The sequence below is a fragment of the Aegilops tauschii genome, chromosome 6 (assembly GCF_002575655.3).
Source record: "Aegilops tauschii subsp. strangulata cultivar AL8/78 chromosome 6, Aet v6.0, whole genome shotgun sequence".
Classification (NCBI taxonomy): domain Eukaryota; kingdom Viridiplantae; phylum Streptophyta; class Magnoliopsida; order Poales; family Poaceae; genus Aegilops; species Aegilops tauschii.
Genome location: NC_053040.3, coordinates 127,075,050 through 127,095,531, shown reverse-complemented (window position 1 = coordinate 127,095,531; position 20,482 = coordinate 127,075,050). Strand labels below are relative to the sequence as shown.

At 50.1% G+C, this 20,482-nt stretch overlaps 3 protein-coding genes across 3 annotated transcripts; 1 reads left to right on the top strand and 2 right to left on the bottom strand.

The window, feature by feature from the left end:
* Positions 1-50: 50 nt before the first annotated feature.
* LOC109781672 (uncharacterized) lies at positions 51-672 on the bottom strand. The gene has a single exon (XM_020340266.4). It carries the CDS (start codon positions 506-508, stop codon positions 185-187), a length of 324 nt encoding a protein of 107 aa, XP_020195855.1. The 5' UTR covers positions 509-672; the 3' UTR covers positions 51-184.
* A 3,492-nt stretch (positions 673-4,164) lies between these two features.
* Positions 4,165-19,013, top strand: LOC141025885 (putative cyclin-dependent kinase F-2). Its single transcript, XM_073501819.1, has 2 exons — positions 4,165-4,407; positions 17,957-19,013. Exons 1-2 carry the CDS (start codon positions 4,165-4,167, stop codon positions 18,215-18,217), a joined length of 504 nt encoding a protein of 167 aa, XP_073357920.1. The 3' UTR covers positions 18,218-19,013.
* Positions 14,788-18,031, bottom strand: LOC109781669 (uncharacterized). Its single transcript, XM_020340259.4, has 3 exons — positions 16,101-18,031; positions 15,821-15,967; positions 14,788-15,452 (listed from the first exon to the last, which is right to left on the bottom strand). Exons 1-3 carry the CDS (start codon positions 16,182-16,184, stop codon positions 15,072-15,074), a joined length of 612 nt encoding a protein of 203 aa, XP_020195848.1. The 5' UTR covers positions 16,185-18,031; the 3' UTR covers positions 14,788-15,071.
* Positions 19,014-20,482: the final 1,469 nt, after the last annotated feature.

The window sequence follows — 20,482 nt, the reverse complement described above, 5'->3', positions numbered from 1 at the left end:
AGGTGCAGCAGTGCAGGTTGGCTATGATCTCATGGAGAAACTAACTGATCTATCGATGCAAATGAAAGGTGAAACGTCATCAATAGTAAACGTGATCAACATCTTTTATCTAGTTACACGCAGCAAACTTGGAAATGAAACGGAGACACACCGAACACAGCATATGACCGAGCTAGCAAAAGATCTACGCGGCCGCGACGGCCGGCCGCGGCGGCGGTATCGACGACGTCCGCTCCCGGGTCGGCTGAGGCAGCGGCGGCGGCGGCGAGGGGAAGCTACGGTAGAGGAGGCCGCCGTCGCTGAAGTCGTCGTAGTCGACGTCGTCGTCGCTGTCGTCGGGGCCCTCGTCGAAGTTGAGCGCGTAGCTGAGCGGGTCGTACCTGCCGACGCCGCGGCTGTCCCGCCCGCCCCACCGCGCCCGGCCGCCGTAGCCGAAGCAGCAGCACACCGTGGCCCGCAGTCTGCGCCGCAGCGAGCTCGTCGGCGCCGGCGAGGCCTCCATCTCCATGGTGTAGATATTTCGCAGCGCCGTGACACGGCCAGAGGTCAAAACTGCTGGCCGCGTGTTTAGCCAGGTGGTGTTTGGTTAAGGCGGATATTACGAGTGGATTAGGAGCGGGGCTGGCGTGTGCAGGTGGGGTGGTTAAGTAGGAGGAGGGAGTGTGTGGAAATGACGGAGAAGTACACGCCGGATGCTGGTGGCGACGGCGTGAAGGGGAAGTCGCCTCGGCGGGCACGGGTTCTCCACCTGGTACCATTAACATAACCGTACTTAAGCTGAACACACCATACTTTATATAAATTAAACATCACTATAGTTAGTCACCGTGGTCATCTCGCTGGGACATTCACCTACCATTGAAATGGTATTTCAACTTTGCCCTCTTGCTATTTATAAAAGCAAATTTGTGTTTGTACCTATTAATGGATCGGCTACCACCATTGAAATATTATTTCGCCTTTGTTCTTTGTGGGGAAAACCTTAAGACACGTGGGTTTCCGTTTACAAATGAAATGTCCCTGGGGAACGTTCGGTTTCAGCGAACGAAAACATTCGGTAGAGGAAGTCCCTCCCAGTCCCAGCGAACCCCTCCCCTGTACGTACAGCCTTCCATTGGGCACAAAAGAGAACATTTTTGGTGACGCTATTAAACCTTAAAAACTGATATTTTGGAACTCATCTATATCTATATCTATACCAATATAGAAAGACTCAAATGGGCAGATCCAATTAATCTCGGCCATCAAATCATGTCAATCCAACGATCTAGACTGTTTCAATGTCGAGCGCTTAACACGTTTAGCGTGCAGTTAATTTCATGACAAATATAGTGTTAATCACATAATAACACGTAAATAATTTCCTATTTAATATCCACATGCACTTAATATACTTTCAAATTAACGTGCATTGCACATACACATTGACTAGTTTTAACAAATTAAACAACACAGAAAAATATCATGACATATAATTGACAATGTACTGTACATTTTTCTAAAAAAATATTGCACATCACAGAAAAACAAAAATTGCAGAAAAAACAGAAAAATTGACAAGCTCAGAAATTTAGAAAAAATATATAAACTATCATGCCTCTAGGATTTCATATATAGCACACAGCTAAAAAACACACAAAAAAATGTATGTAGCAAAAGCTACTAGTTGCAATGTGAACAAAAATACTATTTTAGTTTTTAAAAATCGACAAAGGATGTATTTTATTTGCTCAAAATGAAGCATCAATAACATTCATAACACAATGAGCACACGCACCTGGACGCTGCATAGTTAGAATGCACACAACCACACTAACTCACGCACACACGAAAACATATCCACGACTAGTAAAGTCATATAGGAGCAAAGCGATACATAGGCGAGGGGGGAAATCCCCAAAGCGATTAGATCTACGATCGACAAACTACAACAATAAACATATCCTCCCCAACCATCTCATGACATCACATGGACGACGAGGTTCTTTAACAGCAACGCCTTCAGGAAGGGAACAATACTCAAGCGTCACCGTCAGATTCAACCACAAGGCGAGAATCTAGGTTTCCACCTTGAAAAATCAATCCTTGCATATATGAGCAATGCCTTTAACAAGGTAACGATGTAATAACAACATCGTCATTGCCAGGTATAACCACTCAGGTCCGACCTAGGCTTTCGCCTTGGAGCTCGTGACCGGGTGCTCGAGTAGCACCATCACTGAAGTTACTCATGTGTTGTCACCACCACTTTCCCCGATCCCAACTGCTACATGCAATGCAGCCGCCACCACCGCACCACCATTTCTTGTGTCAAGCCACATCCATAATTTGCATCTCACCCGTGAAGTCAACCATCGGATCAGGAGAGATGACCCCTCCCATAGACCTTTTGATGACCACCGTCATCGTGGAGTCATAGGAAGTCGCTGCAGTATAGTTTGCAGCCACCACCATCCATCCGATCGGATATGGATCACCACCACCAAGTTGTGGAACGCAGCACCACCGACCGGTCACCGCACGCGCGGAAGTCTAGCACCATCTCATCACGGTCAAGATCCAGCAAAGAGCCCGATGCACACCGGGCACCCGGCGCCAAGTCCGTTCGGATCTGGCCAGAGACCGGCCCGCACACGGAGCTGCCACCGCAATCAGGGACGCGCCCCTAGCCGGTGGCGAGCGCCCCACATAGCAATCCCACTCCAACGTGAAGAACTGGGCGCGCTCCAATTGTTGTAGATCGGGACGTAGGGGTCCCATGGCGAGGAAGCGACAAAGGAATGGGAGGATTGGGGGATATTCAAAAAATAAAAAGATGGGATGGGGGAGTGCTCCCCCGTCGCCGTCGCCCTCCGATGGCTTCCGCCGGTAGTGACGAGGGGCTGGATGGCTAGTGGGGAAGGTTTGGATGCGGCAGCGAGGACGCCTCCGGAGTCGCCAGGGGCAACCAGGAGGCAGTTTGGATTGCAAAAGGGTGGCTATAGAAAATATCATCATATAAAGTCATACATGTTAAATTTCAAAATAAATGTATAAAAACAAAAGGAAATTGCCATGATCAAGGGCGATTCAAAATTGAAATGTTTTTAAAAAAGGAAATTGCCATGATCGAGATAATATAAATACCATGACTTAAAAAAATGCCATGATACAAATATTAAAATTGCTGCAAAATAATAATATTAAAATTGTCGTGCCCAATATTTTATTTGCCAAAAACAAGAAATCACACAAAGAATATTGCACGATTCAAAAAATAGAACATGACATGCCAATAAAAATAATAATTGACCATGCTATAGATTAAATTGCCATGCTCTTAATAAAAGAAAACGTCATGATCTTAATGATACAAATGCCATGCTCCTAATAATAAAAATGTCATGCTCTTCAAAACAAAAATGCCATTCTATAGATATACATCCCAGTAACAAAAACTTTTATGAACTTGCCGTGTGAACATAGATGGTTTTATATAAAACTTGCCATGCTAACAAACAAGGTGGCACATATGAAAAACAATGCCATGTGTTTTGAGTACACACACCATTATGAATTTTACCATTTATTGTTACACAAATTCCATGGCAAGTTACTAAAAGTTGCCAAGGGTTTTCCCATTTTTTAGTACGCAAAAGTTATGAATTTTGCCATGTTATTGTTACAAAAATTCCATGGAAAATTACAAAATTTGCCAAAGGTTTTCAAAACAATTTCTCTCTATTGTGAATTTTGCCATTTCTTCTTCCTACATAAAATTCCAAAATGCCATGGGGGCACCACTTTACAACATGTTCAGTCATATCCAACTCACATCCAAAAAATGCCATGGAATTTCAAAAAAAAATTGTGTGAATGGACTAATAATTTCAAAAATTGATCCCGCAAAAAATTTTCCTTCTAAGATTACCATGGTTTAAAATTTTGTATTCCAAAAAAGCCATCTCACCACTATCACAGCGTGTTCAATCGCATACAAAAATGACATCCTCCAACTAATAGAAATGTCATGGTACCTAAGATAAAATAACCATGTCCCCAATAGTAAAAGCTTGCCATGGTGTCTATAAATAAATTTGCACATGGAAAAACTAGCATGAGTCAGCATGTATATGATATTTTGTGGTGGTTACCTAAAGAATTTCCACGAGAAAACAAATTGCCATGCAAACAATTCAAAAACACTCATACAAACATTGCCATGCGAACGTCCTGGTCGGCATCATCGGCGGGCTCAAAGTTGGTGACTTCGGGTCGGCAATGCGGGCGAAGCCGGCCGGAGTGCCGTATGAGGAGTGCTGTGTCGGCACGCTGATTTACACCTCGCCGGAGCAGCTGCAAGGCAACCGGCACTACGGCCAGGCCGTGGACACGTGGGCGCTTGGGTGCGTGCTACGTGATGGCGGAGCTGCTGGCCGGCGAGACCCTGTTCTTTTTTTTCACGAATACGCAAAAATTGTGTATCATTTCATTGATAGGAGGGGGTGAAAAATACAGAGAGGTGTGCCGACATTGGCCACGCGTACACAAGCCGGCGCGGGCTCAAGTGGCCGGAGCAGTTAGGGGAGGGGCTGCTCATCCCCTTTACATAGCGCTAGAATCTATATCTCAGAGATCAAGTTCGCCAAGCCGTTGGCGCCGGCGCTAGCCCATAGGCGAGCGTCTTCTCGAATGGATTAAAGTAGACTTGTGATGGAAGGTTGCAACTGATCAAACACGCATCCATTCCGGTGCTTCCAGATAGCACATGCGGTGAGAGTGATGATGGAGCTGAGTCCCTTCCGTAGAGCCGTGGGTGATGAAGTGCATGTGTCTATCCACCATTCCGCGAATGGTGTGTCTGGACTTGGTATCGTGGTAGTCGATCGGCACCAAGAGAGGAGGGGCAGGCAGTGAACAGGTGGTGCATGTCCTCGGTGGTTTGGTCACATAGCACACATCTGTCGTTGTGGGGCAGCCCTCGCCGGGCGAGGTGGTCGGCTGTCCAGCACCGATCCTGTAAGGCAAGCCAGATGAAGACCTTGATGCGTAGAGGGGCCAATGTCTTCCAGGTGAGCTTCCATGAAGCGTCTGTCGTAGAACCATGAAAGAGCGCTAGGTAGCAGGACTTGGCGGAGTAGATGCCGGACTCCGTCCACTTCCAGCGCAGCATATCAGGCCCATCTGTGAGGGTTGCATTTTGCAGCGCACGCCAAAGGTCGATGTACTGAAGTAGGGCGGCCGGGCCGAGCGCGCCGGCAATGTCATGCACCCAAGCACGCCCAGGTAGGCCCTCGGCCACTGTTCGATCACGGCGGTGACGTCTAGAAACCAAGGAGAACACGAGAGGAGCTAGCTCGGGGATGGCCTTGCCCTCAATCCAGGGGTCAGTCCAGAACTTGCAGGTACGGCCATCGCGGACCTCCCAGGCGGTGGAGGCTCGAAAAATCTGTGAGGCCGCAGGATCATGGGGAAGGTGAAGCTGACTCCAGGGGCGCGAAGCATCGGTACGCTGGAGCCAGAGCCATCGGGTGCACAGAGCGACGCGAGCGCGCTGCAGGTCGCGAATCCACATGCCGCCGAGAAAGGTGGGGCGACACACCCGATCCCAATTCACACAGCACTACCCTCCACGCGCGTCTTTGCGGCCAACCCAAAGGAAGCCTTGAATGATCTGGTTGACCCGAGTGAGGATGGACTTGTTGACGACGATGGCGACGAGGATGTGGATGGTCATGGCGCAGAGGACATGTCGACAAAGCACGAGGCGATCCCCTACGGAGAGCATGGACCCAAGCCAAGTAGAGAGCTTCTTCTCAAGCTTGTCGACGAGTGGCATGAGGTCGATCGTCGAGGGCTTGCGGATGGAGAGCGGGAGGCCGAGGTACTTCATCCGGAAGTGGGCAATCGGGCACGCCATCTCAGCCGCGATCGTGGCGATGTGCTCCTCGGCGCATCAGATGGGTGAGGCCGAGCACTTGGCGAAGTTTGTGCGGAGCCCGAACGCTTTGCTGAAGATGTCCAGCACGCGGCGAATGGTGCGGATGTCGCAGGTGTCGCGGTGGCTGAAGATGACGACGTCATCGGCATAGAGGGAAACACTCGATGGCAGGTGCCTTGCGGTCAGCCGCTGGAGGAGGCCTTGCTCGACAGGTCGCTGAAGAAGCGAGTTGAGCACGTCGATGAAGATGAAGAAGAGCATTGGGGAAATAGGGTCCCCTTGCCGCAGCCCGCATGCGTGAAGAATTGGCGGCCCGGGGACACCATTGACGAGCACACGCGTCGGCGCGGTAGACAGTAGGATGGAGATCCATTTGCACCATTGGTTTCCAAAGCCCAGATGCTGCAGCGTGTCGAGCAGAAAAGGCCACGCCACCGAGTCGAATGCCCTCGCGATGTCGAGCTTGAGAAGCATCCGCGGCATCTTCAGGTTGTGAAGGAGTCTAGCCGATTGTTGAACGAGGAGGAAGTTGTCGTGGATGCTTCGGCCGGCAATGAATGCACTTTGATTCATGGAAACCATCTTGCCCAAATGGGGTGCCAGCCGAAGAGAGAGCGCCTTCGCGAACAGCTTCGCGATGAGATGAATGAGACTAATGGGGCGATAGTCAAAGAGAGACGCCGCATCTTGCTTCATCGGAAGAAGGGTGAGGAGCGCCTCGTTAAGCCGCTGGAAACCACGCCCGTTGAGCTCATAGAGTTTGTCGAAGACGGCACATATGTCATGCTTGATCACGTCCCAAGCACTCCAGAGGAATTTGGCGGTAAATCCATCGGGGCCTGGTGCCTTCCCGAGCGGCAAGCTCTTGACCGCAGCCCAAATCTCGTCCTCGGAGAAAGGTGCGTCGAGGCCAGAGAGGTCAAAAGGCCCAACGTGGACCGCGGAGAGGTCGATGGAGAAAGGCCGCGACTCCGTCGTTCCAAGGATGCCGGTGAAGTGATGATAGGCAGCTTCAGCAAGTGCGGCAGGGTCGGAGACGGAGGTGTCCCCCACTTGCAACTCGAAGATCCGGTTCTTCTGTTTGCGATGCGCCGCATGCACCCGGAAGAACTTCTGGCCCGCGTCGCTGTCCCGCAGCCAGGAGGGCCTGACACGCTGGCACGAGATCGAGTGCTCGAGCGAAGCGAGCCTGAGGTACGCCCCTTTGAGGCGCCTACGCAGCCAAGCCTCGGCTGGGGAGAGGGATCGTAAGTCTTGCGCTGCGTCGAGGCGCGCAATCAGCTCGCGAGCGACAAGAAGCTGCCGGGACACATCCCCAATCTTCTTCGCACTCCAGTCCTTTAGGCGTTAGGCGGTGTTTTTTAGATGTGCCACCAATCTCCGAAATGGGTCCGGCTCATCCGCCGCGATAGCCTAGGCCTCGAGCACGACCTGCTTGTAGCCATCAGTGCGCGGCCAGAACCTCTCGAAGTGAAATCTCCTGGTGCCAGGCGAGCGCATAGTGCAGTCTAGGAGGAGAGGCGCATGGTCAGACACTGCGGAGGAGAGGCAGCGGAGCATGCAATGCGGGTGGAGCGCCTCCCATGCAGAGTTACAGAGTACCCTGTTGATGCGCGCGAGGGTTGGGGTGCAACGCTCACTCGACCAAGTATATCGCCGCCCGTGCAGATAGATATTGCGCAGCTCCTCATCAGCGAGGAAGCGGCGGAACCGGGACATGACCCGGTGGTTGAGCCGGGAGTTATTCTTGTCCGCCGTCCCTGAGATCATGTTAAAGTCGCCACCAAGGATCCAAGGGCCAGCGCGCAACGATCAGACCTCACTAAGGTCACCGAGGAAAGCAATCTTGTCATCATCTCCTTGAGGGCCATATACACCAGTGAGCCACCAATGTTGGGCGCCATCGAGAGAGGAGGCCAAGGCGGTGATGTAGTGGTCGCCGCGGTATGGATCGGAAAGCACGATCATGTCCGGGCGCCAAGCAAGCAGGATACCCCCACAGGTCCCATCCGCGGGCAGGAAGAAGAACTCAGAAATGGACGGGCCGAGCGTCTCAGTGACAAGCGAGGACGAAAGAGAAGCCATCTTAGTCTCTTGGATGCAAACGATACAAGGTGAAGCAGCGATGATCACGCTGCGAACGGCGGTGCGCTTGGCCGGGGCATTGAGGCCACACACGTTCCAAAATACAATACGAATGTTGTTATCCATGGAGAAAAGATGGAGTCTTGAGGTGGCCTAGGCAGCCACTAGGCCTCGACAGCGTGAGGCAGGGGGGAGCGAGCCGGTAGGCGGGTCGAGCAGCTTGGGGATGCGACAGCCGAAGAGGTCGGTGAACGCCTGTAGCACGTCATGCGCCAGCGGCCTTTGGAAGAGGCGCTCGTCGTTCGCTAGGTTACTGCAGAGATGGGGGCGTCGTCCGAGACGAGCCCGAGGCGACGAAGAAGCAACTTTTTGGCCTTGAGCTCGGAGCTGAGCCCGCGGTCCACCTTGGCGATCCTGCCACTTCTCTGAGGCGTGAAGTTTGGCGGCAACTCCTTTCTACGGCTGCGGGAGGGAGGCGCAGGAAGAATCTGCATGATCGGTCGCTGGATGGACTCTAAAAACGCATCCAGGGGCTCCACGTCGGCATGCCCTCCACGTGGCGAGTCCGGAGCGGCTGCATGGGTGGGATCTATCGTCGCGGGCACGGGATCACTCGGGATCGGTGCGGGCGAATCGTGCGCGGCAGGATCCAAGGAAGGTACGGCGCATGGCCCAATGGCGGGGCCGCGCGAAGGGCTCGGGGGGCCCGCGGCCTGGCCAGACAGGGCCAACTGCCCAGCAGGGGGAGGGGAGGGTGGCCCGTTGCCGCCCTCCTCGGGATTGGCTGACAGGCGGGTCGCGAATCCCGGTGGGGCTGCGTAGAGCAGAGGCGGGCCAGAAGAGACCACGGGTGCGGGATCAATCTGGGAGCAAGCGCCGGTCTCCAGAAGGTGCGCAGGCGTGTCGGGCGAGGACGCATTAGCATGTAGCGGTAGGCGCGGGAGCGACGACCTGGTCAGTGGAGTCCAAATTTGAACTGGCCGCTCCCCTGGGCTCGGACGGGGTGGGACGCCCAACGGCCACCACCGGGCCCACGTCCACCGCGGCTTTCTGGAAAGCCGCCTTGTCCCCCAAGCGCAGCCTTGCCGGGGCCCGTGTGACGCCAGGTACGACCGGTGGGTAGGGTCCGAGGACCCCATGCCAGATGCGTGAAACGGCGAGCGGGCGGTTGCGGCGACGACCACCACGGCGGCGATTGGAACGGCCGGACCGGCGTGAGGGGCCGACAGCATCACGTCACGGTGGCGCAGGAGGGTGATTGTAGAGGCGCGGCCAAGGCTCGGGGCAGGGTGGTGAGTCCTGGCCGGGGCCGGCGCCACCATCGGAGTCGGGGCCGGGAGAATGACGCGGCGGCGGAGGCGGCGGGACTGGTCGATAGAAATCCTCGCAGCAGGCGACGTGAATCGCTACTAAAAAACGCAGTAGGTCCAAGCCAAGGCGCTCGGCAACGTCAGGGTCCGCGTCGAGGGCAACGCCATCACGCACCGGGAGGAAGAGGTCAGCGGGAGTAAATTGCAGAAAACCACCAGTTTGAGGGCTAGGTTAGCAGAAATCACTACGTTACAGTTTCTTGGCAAAAAAACACCAACTCTCTCATAAACAATTTGCAAATACCACTGATCGGCGGATCGGGCACCGATAAGTGGATTTATGACAGGTGGGGCCCGGTTTTTGCCGACGTGGCGCTGTCAGCTGGTCGGACAGCCGTTAGACGCCGTTAGACGGCGCCGTTCGTTCTGTTTCCTCTTATCCCCCGTCTTCTTCCCCCGTTTCCCCCTTATTCTCCCCTGTTCCCGGTCGTGCGGCGCACCGTCCCCGCCCCCCGTCGCAGACATGAGTCCGGCGAAGTCGAGCGATGCTGACGGCGGCGCCCAGCCATCCACTGGCGAGATGTACGGGAGCTCGAACCCTACGAAGGCGACGGCAGAAGAAGAGGAGGAGGAGGACCCGCAGTACTCGGTGGAATTCAGGGCGGCCAGATCATTCGCCGTGGCGGTGAAGGCAAATCCAGTTGGAAGCCAGCACATTGCTTCAGCTTTCGGCGGCGTCTAGTGAGATCCCAGTCCCATTCCCCTCCCCAATCACATTCCCCTTCTGTTGCTAGGGTTAGGGTTAATGTAGTTCTAGGGTTTGTGTGTGTTGTAGTTCTAGGGTTTGTGTGTGTTATAGTTCTGTAATTAGAATGATATAGTTCTTTAATTAGATGCTTACAACTAGGGTTTCTGTAAATAGAAGGATATGAATTGTTGCACTCAAATGATGTTCTGCTCTGGTCTGTACTAGCTTGCTTCAGTTTTCCTTAAGTACTTATAGTGCACTATTGTATTATTATTTGCAGTCTTGAAGATGAGGTTTGGGAATTAAGGATGCATTTTCATGACAGAGATAATATTGAAAGGAGTATGATGATGTCAGACATCACATATTACAATTTGGTAGCACTTATGGAGACAGAAGGGTATGGTTTTAGAGATTATATGTATTATGTGAGGGACCCTGGGCTAGGGATTGAAGGAATGGAAGAAATAGATGATGATCATAAGTTAGAGGAAATTTTAGACCACATAGCAGAGCAGAATAACAAGATATTGAATGTGACAATAGTTAGGGCCAGTGCAGAGAAAGTTCCCAATATAAATACCAGTGTTAATGTCATTGAGATGCAGACCCCAATAGAACAAATTGGAGAGCCCAAACTGTATCAGATTGATGATGAAGGAGTGTTGTTCAATGCTGAAAATGTGCATGTAGAAGCTGAGAGTTGTGATGCAGGAGGAGAACAAGAGCCAATGCCCTTGCAGTTTGACACACAGCAGAGCAGAATAAATGTGAGCCTGGAACCTGCTTTAGGTGATGCAGTAGTGGAAGAATACCATGTGACTGACAATTCAGAGGATCAACTGTTAATAGAGCAAGAAATGGAGGAGAAAAGGAGAAATGAAATTGAAATGTTTAGGAAGAAGAAGAAGGAAAGAGCGAAGGAGACTTGTTTGAACAGGAAAGCAGCAGTGATGGACAATGAAGAGGATAGTGATGATGATGATCTGGTAGAATATGGTGATATCTTAGCTAGGCTTGAGGAGATGAGAAGACAGAGGAATGACCCAGAACTTCATTTTGAAGGGGACACAGATGTTGAGGAAATGTGTGACTCAGAGGTGGATGATGAGCTGTATGTGCCACAAGGTGAAGAAGAGGATGTAGAGGAGGAAGAGGAGGAGGAAATGGAGGAAGAGGAACAAGAGGATGAGCTAGGGCAAGATGTACCAAACAAGAGAAGGGCCAAGAGACAGAGAAAAGGCCCAACAAGCAATTCACATGGGAGTATAGAAGACATGTTTGAGGAGGACTGGATTCCATCATCTGATGAGGACAAGAAACCACAAGACCTTGGTGTGGAAGATGATGATGGTGCTGAGGCATTGGCATATGTGTTGCCCAATGGTAGAAAAAGCAGAGCAAAGAAGATGAAGAAGAGGTTATGGTTTGATGAGCACAGAGCTCATCCAGAGGAGCAATTTGTGAAGCATCTTTGCTTCTTAAATGTGTACCAGTTTAGAACTGCACTTCAAACCCTGCACATTGCTCAAAACAGGAACTTTGTCTACCATAGAAACTGTAGTGATAGGGTGACACAGTGCATAGATGAGCAATGTCCCTTCTATATAGCAGCTTCTCAGATTGCAAATGAGAAGTCATTTACAATTAGGAAGTTGTATTTAGTGCACACATGCTCTTCTATGTCAGAGAACACTAAAGTCACTGCTAAGTGGGTTTCAAAATTCTGTGAGGAGGCTATCAGAAATGACCCATGCACAACAATCACAAGTATTATTAATACTGCAAAGAGCAAGTATGGTGTGGACATACCAACACACATGGCATACAGGGCAAAGAGGGCAGCAAAGGATGTTGTGTTAGGAGACCAGAAAGCCCAGTACACCAGGATTAGGGATTATTTACATGCTGTGTTGGATACAAATCCAGGTTCAAGATGCATTGTGACAACAAGATATCTGAAGGAGCATCCAAGCACTAACCCTAGGTTTCATGCACTGTTCATATGCTTGAATGGATGCAAAGAAGGGTTTCTCAATGGCTGCAGACCATTCATAGGTAAGTCAATAGTATTTTTGCTAGGTGCTACTAATGTTTGATTTCATGTGCTAATCAATTGTGATTTCATTTATTTGTTGTAGGTCTAGATGGTTGTTTCATCAAGCTCACTACTGGTCAACAAATTCTAGCTGCAACTGGAAGAGATGGGAACAATAATATTTTTCCCATTGCTTTTGGAATTGTTGATAAGGAGGACACTAACTCCTGGACCTGGTTTTTATACCAGTTGAGACAAGCATTAGGTGGAGAATCTGGGAAGTTTGGGAACTACACAATAATTTCAGATAGGCAGAAGGTAATCAGTTGTAATTACTTTCTTTATTTACTTTCTTGTATTTACTTTCTTTATTTACTTTCTTGTATTTACTTATTGTACTATCACACACACAGGGCCTTTTAAAAGCCATTACCAGAGTGTTTCCCAATTGTCCCCAAAGGTTTTGTCTTAGACATATCTACCAGAACTTTCAAAATGCTGGGTTTAGAGGGCCTGAATTAAAGCAATACATGGATGCAGCTAGTTATGCATACACTGAACATGGTTTTAAAACTGCAATGGCTGAATTAAAGAATGAGAGTGAGGCTGCTTGGGAATGGCTAAGCAAAATACCTAAACACACTTGGGCCAGACATGCAATGGATATGAACTGCAAAACAGACTTAGTTGTTAACAATCTAAGTGAGGTTTTCAATAAGTGGGTTCTAGATGTCAGGGCTAAACCAATTAGGACCATGGTGGATGGAATTAGGACAAAGTTAATGGTCAAGTTCAATGCAAATAGAACAAAGACTGAGACTGTAAGATGGGAAATTTGTCCAACATATGCTGAGAAATTAGAGGAAGCAAAGAAGTTTGCAAGGAACTGTCATGCTTTGATGGCTGGGCCTAATCTTTACCAAGTCACTAGTGGGGAGAGAACTTATGCTGTGAACCTACAACATAGGACTTGTGGGTGCAAGAAGTGGGATATGACAACAGTTCCTTGCAATCATGCTGTTTCTGCCATACACAAGGCTAAGCTTCAGCCAGAGGACTTTGTTCATGATTTCTTCAAAAAAAGATGTACCTGGAAGCTTACAGTCCCATTATATATCCTGTACCTGGACCTGATATGTGGCCAAGGACAGACAGTATGGACATTGAGGCTCCAGTTTTCAAAGAACACAAGGGAAGGGCACAGACTAAGAGGAGAAAGGGCCAATATGAGAAGCCAGCTCCCAAAGACACCTCAAGAATGGCCTCAATTACCTGCTCTAATTGCAAAAAGGTTGGCCATAGATACACCAACTGTAATGTTGCTTTGAATTCATCACTGGCAATGAGAAAGAACAGGCATGAGGTAACCAATGTCCTAATATTGACTATTTGATGTTGCTTTGAATTCATCTTCCTGTTCTTACACTATTTGATCTTTTTGTAGCCAAGCAGCAACTCCTATGAACCTGATGCAGCCACACCAGCAAGGAGGGCCTCTTCTGCTGGTGGTGCTGCTGCTACTGCACCATCACCAGCACAGAGGGCTTCTTCTTCTTCTGCTACAGCACCTGGACCAGCAAAGAAGAGGGCCTCTTCTGCTTCTGCAAAAACACCTGGACCAGCAAAGAAGAGGGCCTCTTCTTCTTCTGCTACAGCACCTGGACCAGCGAAGAAGAGGGCCTCTTCTTCTTCTGCTGCACCACCAAGGAGGACAACTGCTGGTAGTTCATCAGCTGCTGCAAAGGGTAAAACAGTAGTAACTAGATCTTCAGCTGCTGCAAATGGAGCAAGGGCATCTTTCTTGCCTCCAAGGCCAACTGGTGTTTCCCAGAGAATTAGGAAGCCCACCCAGAAAATTAGAGATTACTTGACTGCTTCAGGTGCTCCATGGGAATGATGCATTTTAGGTGTGTGAAAACTCTTGTGATGATGGTCAGTTTGGTTGTGTGTCAAAATACTATCAATTTGGTTGTGTCAAACTACTGTTGAGATGTTTGGTTGTGTCAAAATACTGTCAAATTGGCCAGTTCGGTTGTGATGATGGTCATGTAGTTGAGATGTTTAAGTTAAGTTGTGATACTATAATGCTTCAGATATCTTTTCTGGTATTTTGTGATGATGAGTTTATCATACATTTTGTGATGATGAGGCTAGATGTCAACAAAGCCATCAAAGATGCCAAAAAACTATCAAAGATGCCAAAATACCCTAGGTGATGGCTAGATGTCGACAAAGCCATCAAAGATGCTAAAATACCCTAGGTGATGGCTAGATGTCGACAAAACCATCGAAGATGCCTAAAAACCCTAGTGAAGGCTAGATGTCGACAAAACCATCGAAGATGCCAAAATACCCTAGGTGATGGCTAGATGTCGACAAAACCATCGAAGATGCTTAAAAACCCTAGTGAAGGCTAGATGTCGACAAAACCATCGAAGATGCCAAAATACCCTAGGTGATGGCTAGATGTCGAAAAAACCATCGAAGATGCCTAAAAACCCTAGTGAAGGCTAGATGTCGACAAAACCATCGAACATGCCTAAAAACCCTAGGTGATGGCTAGATGTCGACAAAACCATCAAAGATGCCTAAAAACCCTAGTGAAGGCTAGATGTCGACAAAACCCCCAAAGATGGCTACAAACCCTATTTGATGGCTAAAATACATAAATTCTAAACAGATCAAATTTCATCCAAATACTCTAAATACCATCACATTTAGCATCATAGTACTAGATTAGTACTTTACAGATCCAGTTCAGGAAATTAAAACCATAATCTCATTACAGCACAGCCAACCACACCCTACAAAAGGTAAGCAAATGCCAAATGATAGTGCCCTCTTCCACAGCCAGGTGATCATTCATTTAGGATGGCCTTGATCCCCTGCAGCTTCAAATTGCTCTCCTGCAGCTTCACATTACTCTCATGCAGCTTCACATTGCTCTCTTCAACACTCTTGTGCAGCTCATCAATTTGGCAAGTTCTTCCTCTCTTCAGCTAGCTTAAGCTTCATGTTCCTAATGACACTGGCCTGAGCAGCTACCAGGTTCTTCACCATCTCATACTTCTCCTCCAACTTCTTGGTATCAGCATCTGTCTTTTCTATCTCTACCCTACGTTGTTGGGCATCCACAAGTGCATTGACATCTTCAACCAGCTTCTCATAGCTGGCCTGCAACTTTTTCTTCTCTTGTGTCAGGTTATGAACTTCAAAAGAATTCATCAGAGTGTCCTCAGCCCTCTGTCTCTTGTTGTCTTCATACATCAACCATAACTTGTGCAATGCATTCTCAAGGGTATTGGGCCAAGCAGGATCAATCCATTTAACTAGTCCACAGTCTCTACCTTTCTGAAATAAGGTAGTATTCAAAACCATATTAAAACCTTTCATCACAACCAAAGCTAAAGATATTATATTTAAAAACTCCCAAGATAAAGTACATCAAAAAGAAAGCACTGATGTTCTGCTCTCAATTATACAATGATGTGCTGCTATTAGGAATAAACTAACCCATGCATCCACTGTACTTTAATCTAATTAACATTGTTGCCAGAGTAAAAAATGACTGCCTAAACACTCTCCTCAGAGTAAACAATGACTGGCTCAACACTCTCCTAAGAGTAAACAATGACTGCGTCAACAGTCTCCCAACTTAACAATAAATAAACAATGGCCAAATCCTAACAATGACTGTGCTGTCACTTAGAAGCATATACCTTCTCAGCGCAACAGAGAAACCTCCTCCCAGTTAGAATTCCTTCAAAAGCAACGCGCCTCTCTGCTAACTTCCCGTGACCATGGCACAAAACCTGCATTTCAACTTCAGGGCCCTCAAAATCGGAGTCCTCAGTTGAAGCAGGGACCTGGGAGTGCAAAGAAATGCATAACATTTCATCAGCTAACACAGCTAACACACAAGCTCCTTTGAGAAAAATATCCCCAAATCATAGAACAAACCCTAACCCTAACCCTAGGAAAATATCCCCAAATGCATACCTGCATCCTGCCGTCGTCAGAATCAGAGCTGATGTACTGCCTAGTGTGCTCGCTGCTGTCGTCGCTTTCACTCCAGGACACCATGACGATGCGGCGGCGGCAGCAGCGCGACGCGGAGCGGAGCGGCCGGCGGCGGCGAGCAAGAACAGAGCGAGAGCGAGAGCGTGCGAGAGCAAAGTGAGAGTGAGAGTGAGAGACAGAGGAGCGAATCACTTAAGTTCACGTGCGAGAGCGCCGTCTAACGGCGTCTAACGGCTGTCCGACCAGCTGACAGCGCCACGTCGGCAAAAACCGGGCCCCACCTGTCATAAATCCACTTATCGGTGCCCGATCCGCCGATCAGTGGTATTTGCAAATTGTTTACGAGAGAGTTGGTGTTTTTTGCTAAAAAAACTGTAACGTAGTGATTTCTGCTAACCTACCCCTCAAACCGATGGTTTTCTGCAATTTACTCGGTCAGCGGCGAGAGGGATCGCGTCGGGGTTGGCCGTCCAAGCAGTGAGCCTGAAGATGTCCAGGTCCACGCCATGACGCGTACGCGGCTTGAGGTGCGCCACCAGGCAGAACGGCGAGAGCAGCGTGACCGTAGTGGCGCAGTGCCAGGCATGGTCAGGAACCCCGGTGAGCTCGAGGTGCACCCGGAAGCGAGCACGCACTTGCTCCGCACCAGCAAGCACGCTCCATGGGTGAAGAAGCAGGCGGAAGCGGGCGGTCCACACGCCATCGTTGGCCACCAGGGCACGATCCTCCGCATGCTGGAAGTGGATGAGGAAATCCTCCGGCAGGTGGCGATGAACCGAGAAGCGCGCCGCCGGGATGCCAAAGCGCGAGCAGATCACGTCGGAGACCTCCTGGCACGAGACCCCGGTCCTGCACCCTGCGACGGTGGCGAGCAACGCACGTCGGAGCTCCTGCTCGGCAGCGTCGATCTCCGCGGACAGGGGTAGGAAACATGCAGGCGCAGCGGTCGGACGCAGCGACGGGTGGCCGGAGAGGGGGACGAAGGGGGAGGCAGGCCGCGCTGCTTGGGAAGCGCGAGGGGAGGGGACGGCAAGCCCGGAAGACGCAGGCTGCCAGGACCCTGGACGGACGAGGACGCAGCCGAAGGCGCCGGCGAAGGCGAAGGCTGCGGCGGGGAAGGCCCTCGGAGACGCTTGGGCGACGGGCTTGAGCGCGAGGGGGACGGCGGCGAGCGCGGGTTGGTGCACATGCGCGCCACATGGCCATAGAAACCGCAGCGGGCGCAGCGGATGTCGCGACGGCACTCGGCTCTGGGGTGGCCGTGGTAGCGGTAGCGCGAGCAGAACTCCTCCGAGGCCCTGCGCTGGCCAGGCCCAGCAAGCGGGGCGACGGGGGCCGTGGGCGAGCGCGCGGCGGAAGCGCGCCGCCGCGGGCGATGCCGCTTTGGGGGCCGCCTTCGCTTGTGACCGGCCACGAGCCACTCGCGCTCCTCGACGGGCTCCCCCTCGGGGAGCCGGTGGATCTCGGAGCGGATGACGCGCGGAGGTGGCGGGGGTGAGGCCGAAGGAGGGGCGGCGGTCGAGGACCCGCAGAGCGCCTGCCGATAAAAGGGCCTCGCAGAGTCGCCAGAGGACGGGCTGGACTCGAGCCAGCGCCGGTCGCGCCCACGGCCAGGGGCAGCCAGGGAGTCCAAGGGAGCAGGGGGAGGGGAGGGGACAGGAAAGTGGCCGCCGAACGCCGGAGCGGCGAGCGGTGGGAGGCTGTGGTCGCCGGGGCCGGAGCGGCCGTCGGCGAGGAGCGGGATCGGGAGCCTAGCGGGAGCGGAACAGCTTGTGAGTGTGCCAAACAAAGAAGTTGGATATGCTGCAAGCTGGAAAATGGTATGTATTCGCGAGACCCTGTTCGTGGCGCAGACAGAGGAGGAGCTGGTCGCTGAGATGTACAAGCTGCGAGACCAGATCAGTTCCACGGGGATGCTCGGCTTGGATTTCTTCGAGGAGTTTTCGGAGGCCGGGCGTGAGGTCCTGACCGGCCTGCTCGCCTTCAACCCCGACGAGAAGATCACGGCGGCCGAAGCGCTCGACCGCCGGTGGTTCAGCAAGCCGTGCGCTTCCAGGGGAGCAGAGCATCCTGGCTTTGTGACATTAATCAGTTAATTAGCTTGTTTTAGCAACCGGTAGATGCATACGCACTACTATCTCATTAGGCTCGTCATAGTGGGAGTAAATTAGATAATAACATAGCGCACTTCAAGAAAATTACTACACTAGTGTTAAAAACGTTCTTATATTTTGGGACAGAAAGTATTAAATAAAGCCATCTATGACACCACTACTATGTTACTTTGCACTATGAAGGTATTAATTTAGACTAGTGTCATATGCATGACACTAGTATAAGTTACTCCTCACTATAACCAGCCTTAAAAAAAAATATGGAAAACGTCAAAAATAGCTATGGAAACTGCGGGCTCCTTTAAGGATGCCGGATGGGCTTGTAAAGCCTCGCATATGCAAGCATAAATGGAGGCGGCCGGTGTGATACAAGCAAGAAATTAGCGACGAAGGGATGGGATCCAGCAGAGCATGTCGACCCTTTGTTGACACTCAAAAGTGGCACGATCATAAAAAGTAGCTCGAAGCTATGTCAAGATTAATTCAAACTTATTATTGAAAGTCACCATGGGATGACTCTCTTCGAGAAAATCAAGATGGATATGAAGATGGTCTAAAACAGAGCTCGGATGCAAAAGTTATGACAAGTTCAGAGATGCTTATTTTGACATCAGATTAAAGAATGGCTTGAAACCTAATTAAGATGGCCTCAAATGGAAAAAAATTCAACATGAAAGTTGTGCGTCTCGTCAAAGCGGTTGATTTTGATATAAAAAAAACGTCTCAATCGGAGTTCGTATGCAAAAGTTAGAGTCGAAAATGCGCGGCTGCATCAGGATGGCCGGACACTCCGGGAATGATCATCTGGGTTTTGGATTTCTCCAAGGATGGCCGGACACGCCGGGGATGTTTGTCCGGATTTTGGATTTTTCTTCCGCAGACTTCAAAAAACAGCCGAAAACCCCCTCAAGATGGCCTCTGATAAAAACCCGTTCAACATGAAAGTTGTTCGCCTCGTCGAAACGGTCAAGATTGCGTTTGGGCTCGTTTCCATCCGAGGTCGTTTCCTGCCTCAAACATGACCCGCAAGGTGCAGCCAGGTTGTAAACCGAACCATTTTGGAAAGTTTGGATTCTGAGTTGGACCCAAACTAGGGTTTTGAACATGAATTCTAACCTTTCCTTGCACGGGAAGTTCATACGCCACTTATATACATAAGGGGTGATGGCCGGTTGAACAACACACAATCGACAAAATCATCTACCACTTTTTACCTTTACTTTTATCTTTCTCCCTTGTTCTTCTTCTTTCTCGTTCATTGTTCGTTCTTCTTGTTGCAGGGCGGCAAACCTCGAGGCCCAAGGGGCGATCAGGTCGACCTAGGGCAGCCCATAGCCGCCGCGCGTCCTGACGGAGTCCCTCTCGGACGTGTGGGGTTTCGGGTCTACAAAAGCGCCCTCCGGATTGCTTGCGTACTGCGCTTCCGGCCGGGTCTCCTTCGACGTGAGGCATCACCCCCAGCATCGAGGGTACACGGTAACGTGTTCGTGTCCGAACACACTTTTTGGCGACTCCGCTGGGGACGAAGCTTCGAACGGTCTCCAACCCGTTCTTGCTATGAAGAGATCGTCATCTAGGGTTTGCAATCTACAAAGGTAATATGAATACCCAATCACCTTGTGTAGATGCAAATAATTCATATGGTGTTACTAGATCGTTCAATGAGTATACGTACTCTATCGGTCAGCCCTAGTTTTTTCAATCATGCATCTAATTACGTGCAAGGGTCGATTCAAAGTAATTGGCATGCCTCAACTTCTTATGATACTAGTAGCCTGCACCACATGTATCCCAACTCTCATGCACTGGCAACCCCACAAATTGTTATGTTGATGAACAACATGATGAGTTCGGTAAATAAATTTGAAACACCACATGTTAAAATTTCCAATGCCATGCAAGAAAGTGTTTCACTCTTTCATTCATCGGCAACTAATTTGCAATATACTAATACAACCATGCCGATGAATGAGAGAATTGGCCATCCTACTACTAACTATTCGGCCAGTTACTCTCAACCGTCATATGCTACACCTCATGTTAGTAATTATTCGGCACCGTATACAACTGTAGATGCTCATAATTCGGCTCCGCACCTTCACGGTCATAGCCGAATAAGTGAAAATTTTGCAGGAGTGCACATGCCATCATCTAATATTGTAGCGTATAATGCATCCTCTACGCAATTGCATAATTTTGGCAACACCTTAATGTCGAAAGAATCTAAAAGTATTGTGGAGCAATCCC

Excerpts from the sequence above, each read along its gene's own strand:
- LOC109781672 (XM_020340266.4), bottom strand. The coding sequence starts at position 508 with ATGGAGATGGAGGCCTCGCCGGCGCCGACGAGCTCGCTGCGGCGCAGA.
- LOC141025885 (XM_073501819.1), top strand. The coding sequence starts at position 4,165 with ATGCAAACAATTCAAAAACACTCATACAAACATTGCCATGCGAACGTC. Across the intron at positions 4,408-17,956 it reads GCGTGCTACGTGATGGCGGA|ACCCTGTTCGTGGCGCAGAC; the intron begins GCTGCTGGCCGG and ends TGTATTCGCGAG.
- LOC109781669 (XM_020340259.4), bottom strand. The coding sequence starts at position 16,184 with ATGGTGTCCTGGAGTGAAAGCGACGACAGCAGCGAGCACACTAGGCAG. Across the intron at positions 15,968-16,100 it reads CTGACGACGGCAGGATGCAG|GTCCCTGCTTCAACTGAGGA; the intron begins GTATGCATTTGG and ends TTGCACTCCCAG. Across the intron at positions 15,453-15,820 it reads TTCTCTGTTGCGCTGAGAAG|AAAGGTAGAGACTGTGGACT; the intron begins GTATATGCTTCT and ends ACCTTATTTCAG.